General features: G+C 45.5%; 1 protein-coding gene across 7 annotated transcripts in view; it reads left to right on the forward strand.

Annotated features, from left to right (window-relative positions):
• Nucleotides 1-3,024, forward strand: part of PLCB4 (phospholipase C beta 4) — a 188,133-nt gene extending 185,109 nt beyond the window's left edge. For 4 of the 7 annotated variants that reach the window (XM_027653844.1, XM_027653841.1, XM_027653843.1 and 1 more), the window contains one exon: nt 1,173-1,261. In XM_027653844.1, coding sequence (XP_027509645.1) covers nt 1,173-1,261 — 89 coding nt within the window. Of the gene's footprint in view, nt 1-1,172 lie in introns of all 7 variants that reach the window. The other 3 variants (XM_027653842.1, XM_027653845.1, XM_027653846.1) reach the window with 2 other exon arrangements.
• The last annotated feature ends 3,933 nt before the right edge of the window (nt 3,025-6,957 follow it).

Raw genomic sequence — 6,957 nt, forward strand, 5'->3', positions numbered from 1 at the left:
AACTTGTTTTGGAACAGAGTTTATGTAAGTCAAGTCCCTTAACCATTATTCCCTGCATGACAGGTGCAGAGCAGTTACACCAAAGAAAATATTAGCTTGGGTTGTCTCTTCCTAAACTTGTCCTAATGCTCAGGAGTTTGATTGTAAAGATAAGTGGATTAGATTGCTCTCTGAGTTGATTTATTCAGGGTCCTTGGAGTTATGGATTTAAATAACTTCCCAGATTCAGAGGCCTCAGGGAAAATGAAGATGCTGACTCCCAGTTTCTTTAAACTACAGAGTTTCAAACAAAACACTGTAACAGGAGGAGAAATTGTGCCTCTGTGTGTGTCTGAGAGAGGGAGGGAAAGAATTAAAAAAACACCCTCTAAGAGGGGATTCCCAGGTCAGTTACCATTTATACACAGTACTTTAACTCTGCCTGCAAAGCCTCAGGCACACAGAGTTTATAGCCAGATCTGGCATATATTCATTGCTGTATTTTGCATAATGCATTTGGATACAGTTTCAGGTGGATTCAGCGTGTGTAATCCCATGAAGCATATAGCAGTAGTCTAATCCTGAGGTGAAAAACACTCCCTCTGTAATCTTAGGGATCTCCAGGCCAGATGGAGGTTATTTTTAAAAAAATTAATACTTAAAAAATTACTGCTCAAAAAAATCTTGCCTACTGCAAGGAATATGTTACACTGATGGATTTTAGTCATTCCTTGCCTTTATGAAAGAAATAAGTCCAGATCATAGATGAAGTCTCTAAGAATTTCAGAAATTAGCACATCAGAGTACTCATAGAACAGCAGTGAAGAATACATTCCCAAAGACATGTCCTGTCAGGAGAAACAGTCAAATTGGCATCTACCTAGCTTTGTTCCCCAGTACTGGGGCTTCTGCATTTTACCACACACTGTAGAAAGTCAACCCATGAATCCTGGAATAGGATCAAAAATATTCCCCATGAATTTGTAGATATAAGGATTACACCTGATTTTGAAAACAGAATGACACGGGGGAGGCTGAGGGGTGTAAAAATAATGTTATTATATATATATATATATATATATATCTCAGTGTGTTTTGCCTGTATTTCACTCAGACACTGTCATGTAGAACGTGTGCTTCGTTCTGAACAAAAGGTCTAATGCGACGCTTCATGCGGTTATTTTGGATTGCAGGCAAAGGAGATGCAGCAGATGGTGAAGCTGGAAGCAGAGATGGATCGCAGGCCAGCAACAGTGGTCTGAAGCCTCAACAAGCAAATTGAAAGTTGGAGAACACAGCATCCTTTTAAAATGAGAGCAAAATTCAAAATAACGTTGCTGAGGTTGAAAAATGGGCTTTTTCCTTTTTTTTTTTTTTGTTTTATTTCTTTTGTTTTGTTTTTAAAAGGGGTTTGTTTTGGTTTTTTGTTTTTAATATGTAAAGTGTAGCTATGGACCACCAAGTCTTAAGGTTTGCTTTATTTCTTTTTTTTTAACACTGGGCACTGAATTTCCTTTGTTGGATTTCTGTAAGAATCTCCTTTGTTCAGAAAAACCCCAATCCGAAGATGAAGACGGTTTTTTAAACCCCGTCCCTGTGTTCCTTCCTGTGTCTCAACAGGCATCTTGCCTGCACCAGAATTACACAATCAGAGCCTCGAAACACAACAGATACTTTTAACATCATCTCAAATGGCAAAAAACCCCTGTAGTCGAGTCATGTTATTTACCATTTCTGTTCTCATGTGTGATACCTTGTGTAGAAACCCCCCTGCTGCCAGATCCCGACAAGCAACAACTCGCCAGATGCTCAGCACCTCATGTCACCGAGCCCACTGAACTGGATCTTATGCCAAGTCACCCTAATAATCAGGATAGCAAGGAGCTGAGTTTGGGTGATTATAAATTATATTCCGAGGTATTTTCCAGGCAGCAGGCAATTGAAAGGTAACTGCATATATTCAGAAGTACAATATGTACAAAGTCATCTGCCAAATTCATCAGCTGCAACAGTAACTTGACAGGATATTTCTGCAGCCTAATGATGTCATTCACAAGTGCCATATCAACTCTGTCATAATGTCTGAGAGGAGCCCATATCCTGTAAAAGTTACTGCAATGAATAACCTGAGGGAAATACAGTGTATTTGTGCCAAAACTGATCAGTGCTCTAAGGAATTACATTTTAGGCACTTTAAGAAAAGTTTACATCCTACATTGCTTGTATAGAAATTGCATTTTGATCCTGTTGCTGCAGATCCCAGATATTACAGTTCATTGTAACTTAAAAGATTGTTTAAATGGCTTTTGGCAAAAAGTTTGTAACTGTGAAAATGTAAAAAGTATTTATACACTTGGGAATTACAACATTGTAGAAAATCACATACATGTTGCCACGTGATAAAAATTAGTAAACAGAAATGCTAAGAGTATGTTTGCATGTGATACAAATGCTACTAAGACTGTAATGCCTACTATATGACTACAGTCATGCTACTAGCTGGTAAATACTGAGTAAATGTATGGCACAGAATATTGTTTGATTAATTACAAAGACTTTTAGCATTACAAGGTCTCTATATATATGTGTGTATATTAATTACGTGGGCATTCTTGATACTTGTAGTAAAAGAAAAGTACATAACTAATTTAATTTTACACAGAAGTATTTATGCAGATTTTCAGAATTTCATATCAGGAATAACCTTTTTATGTCCATTAGATATAAAAACCAATTTGCTAATGTGTTAATTTGCATGTTTCCAGAGCTTGCTGTAGTTATATTGCAAAACAATGCATGTAAGCATTCCGCTTGAAATTTGTCCATGCTGCCAATTCAAAGATGACTGCATGGAAAACTGGTAGTTTAGAACAAATCAGATTCCTGATTTCAATGTACTAAGCACCAATTACTTTGTTGTATATGCTTGTACAAACAAATTCTACATATTCCTATAAACAAAATAAATGAAAAGAGATAATTATGTTATTGTCAGTCCCGAGATGAAACTTTCAACTTCTCTAATAAAAAACTTAAAAATTCAAATCCTTTAGTTTTGACTGTAGTGAATTGCAGGGCGGTGGTATTATTAACTGCAAATTTTTAGCAAGTTGTATTTCCTGTAAAAATGTGCATAGTGTAAATATATTTCTATCACAGCTTATTTAGTCAAAGGAGTCTTTTTTTTTTTTTTTAATTTTATTTAAGTGATAGAAGCATTGTGCAGCATTGGTTCTGGCAGCACTAGAGGTCTACCCCAGTACAGTGTAGCAGCACTGCCTGGAGATGCAGCAGCCTGAGTCCAGTGTAGCAGCACAGCTTTGAGAATGCAACTGAGGCAGAGGTCAGTGAGCCTTGAGGTGTTTAAAGCAGGGTTTAAACCAACCTGTGATGCGTATTCAGAATTCCCACTCTGATGCCACAGCCTACAGAGGCATCTCCTGCTCCTTGTAATGTTTTAAAAGACAAGTTGTGTGCTGGGAGCAGCTCTCCCTGCTCCCTAAGCCGGTCTCCCTAAGTGCTGGATGAAGCTGGGAGCAGCAGTGTTTTCAGACCATGCTGGACAGGATCTGGCGTCTCAAACAAGCCATTTTTTTTTTATTATGGTTTTTCTTTTAATTAAAAATGTCTTCTAAAACACAGCTGGTGGAGACAGTGCTGAGAGCTGGAATTTTGTACCATTGCCTACCACAGTGGCTTCTAGCCAGTAAAGAGAAGCAAATAACAGACCAGATACAGAGGGAACTTGGATGGTGAAGCATCTTAGGCTCACTTACAGCCTGGCTGGAAAACACTGCCCTACCTGTTAAAGAAATAACTAGAAATGAAGGGCTTGGGTTCGGCTCACATCCCTCTCTTGAAAAAAAACAAACCTGCCGGTCTTACTTCCCTGGCAAGTGTCCTATCCATCAGGGGGAAACACGGGTTTGGGAAGGCTAGAAAATACTGTCCACAGCCCCCATTTGAGTCTGTGCTCACTGCTCAGTCAGGAGCCAGGCATTTGTCAAGTCTGAGAGAAAATGGGCTTCTGTGAAACCGCAGAGCAGGAAACCTCAGCTCCCAACACTATTTTATCCATTGACAATTTAGCATAAAACGCAGGCAGTAATTTGAAATTAAGTGATGAATTTTGTCAGCTTTTGAAATACTGTTTAAGTAGTATTTGATTCAAAAATTATTTGAAGTTTGGCCGCTAATGTAATGAGGTGAGAATTTCCATTGAGATGAAATAGGCTAATCAATTTGAACATTGATACCGAGTTAAAGCAGTTTAAAATGTCATTCCCTGCCGGGGTGATGGATTCCACTTCACTGAAATTTCACCGAGGGAAGTGGCAGATTCTCCCTCTCTGAATCTCTTGAGATAAATTCAGCTCAGCTGTGATGGGGAGGGTCGTGACACCCTGGCCTCACAGGCAGCTCGCTGTTCTTTCACCTCCAGTAATTTGGGGGTTGGTCATTAACTATTTCCAGGTGGGGATCTGTTTGACACCTGCACTGCCTGAGTGCAGTTAGACTGTCACTAAAGACCCAAAATACCCCTTGAGGGCTGATTTCCTTGTAGACTCCACATGCTATTGCCCACAGGCTGCCTGTGAAACTGGCTGCAAGTGGCAGAGACATCCCAGAGGAGCCAGTCGGCCAGAAAAACCTGTTCCTGCTGGATGTGCCAGCAGTTGTTCCAGGGCTGTGGCCCCACTGTCACCGTGCTGTGTGCTCCCCCCGAGGAGGCTGGTAAGAGTTATTGCTGCCTGGTAGTTGGGGGGTAGCAAGGGGAATTCAGCCTTTAGAGACACCCCAGCTGTGGAGACTGCTTGTGTAAGGGCAGGTTGGGGGTCTAGTTCCATGTGATCCAGTCTGTGACCATAGATTGGCCCTGGTCACAGCATTTCAGGACAGGTAATGCTGTACTGGCTCCCTCAGGTGAGACCTTTCTGCTCTGACCATGTTTTGGGGCTTACTTGGTTTTAGGAAATCTTAGGCCTTTCCCCTATTTTGCCGCGAAGAGCAGGCTAAACGTGTCTCTGCAGGCTGGAAGTGGCGATTGTCCCTGGAGCTGAAGGGTTTGTTGTTGCGCCGTGCAGGGTTTGTTGTTGTTGTGCCGGGAGAGCCGTGGTGCCGTGCCGTGGGTCAGGCTTGCCTGTGCCTCCAGCACAGCTGCTCTCTCCCAGCTGCTCCCTGAGGTACCCTCCTACACAGGCTGGATGCAGGGGCAGCCGCTCAGAATCGTGCATTTGGAGGCTTAGAAGCTACCTAGAAACCTCAGTAAGTCTGGAAATTAAATAGGGGACTAGAGGAGGAAATAGAAGGTAGTTAAATACTGGGCTCATCAGTGGAGGAACTGAGGAAGCCAGGCACTACAATTGCCACAGAAATATAGTCTGTTACAGTCAAAGAGACTCGAATATAAGATTATATTTTTTCCTTTATACAGTCCCTTGAACTTATTATCTGTAGGTTAATCCTGTTTTACAACCAACACAGGTCTGACTCTGTTGGGGCAGGGGGCAGGATTGACTCTTTATCATGAAACAGGAGAGAGAGGAAATGGTGAGAATATATTTAATACGTACAGCAAGCAGAAAAGGAATTTCAACATTACAGTTACAAAAATCAATATGTTCCTTCAGTACCTACTTTTATTTTTGAAGAGCTATTTCCCAGCAAGAAAGCCCCTATCTGTGGGGGTGTGCTCTGACAGAGAAAGGGCAGCTGCCCACAATCAAAACTCACCTTGCAGTCCCTTGCTTCTCAAAACCCTGGACCGTTTCCTCCAGACGGCTTTTCCTGAACTAGAAATGCGAATTGGTGAATCCGCCACAGACTCCGAATAGCTGTTATCCCTTTGGCTTTTCACCTAAAAAAACCCAGATCCTCGGCGTAGGGTTTGCTGCTCCTGGGACCGGTGTCGCTGTAAATTGTAAATAATCGGATGTGCTCCTGGTCCCGGGGCGAGGGGTGGCAGCGCTTTAAAGCTCCAAAAATGCTCCTGATGAGAGACGGGGGGTTAAAAAAATATTTCACCGTCGCATCACCCGGCGAAAGGGAGAGCGGGGAAGCCCCGGAGCGGCCTCCAGCCACCGCCTCGCACCCCCGGGGGGGACAAGCAGCTCACCCGGGCTGGCAACGCGCCTGCTGCCCCCGCAGACCCCTCTGCCGACAGCCCGGGGGTCCGGCCCAGCCCCTGCTCCCGGGCTCGGAGGGAGGGAAGGCAGGCGCCGTTTGACGAGCAATTGAGGGGCCTCGACAGCACCGCATACCCGGGGCGGGGGGCGGGCAGCCCTCCCTGCTCAGGGAGGGGGTGCGCTCTTGTCATCCCGCCTCACAGCCCCTTTTCCCCTCAGCGCCGGGCAGGGGCAAACCCCTGTGAGCCCCGGCACAACTGGCACTGCCCCCCCCCATCTGAGGCGCACCTCCGGTGTCACCTCCTCCCTGCTCCCCCAAAACGCCCCGCATAGGCACGGCCGGTGTTGGGTTTTATTCTAATGCACCTTTCTCGGGTTTGTCGGGACCTACGGGATGGTATGTTTTATGTTACAGTAGGTGTTATGGTTTGTCGCGACATCCTAGAGCTCCGGTGTGTCGGTGGCCGCTCACAAAAGGCTGCGGGATTGCTCCTGACCTTGCCACACAAAAATAGCTGCACGTTTCCTTCTAAATTAACACGCGAAGCAGCTGCTCGGCTTCACCGAAATTAGTGACGCTCCGTGAGCAGCCGGCTGGACTAGATATCCCCTCCTCCATCCCCCTGCCCCGCCGGCCTCTCCGGCGGGGACCGGTGGCAGGGGCCTGGAGTGGGGGGGACCCGGCCCCGCTCCCACCGCCGGCCCTGCCCGGGGGAGCGGGGGGCGCTGGGGGTCAGCCCCGCTCCGCTCCAGCCGCACGTCGGGGCGGCCCCAGGTCCCCGCGGGGATCCCCGGCAGCCCCTCCGCGGGGTCCCCACCGCCGGAGGGTGGGAATCCCTCCTCCCCGCCCGGC

This window comes from Corapipo altera, unplaced genomic scaffold (genome assembly GCF_003945725.1).
Source record: "Corapipo altera isolate COAL_440 unplaced genomic scaffold, ASM394572v1 70, whole genome shotgun sequence".
Classification (NCBI taxonomy): Eukaryota; Metazoa; Chordata; class Aves; order Passeriformes; family Pipridae; genus Corapipo; species Corapipo altera.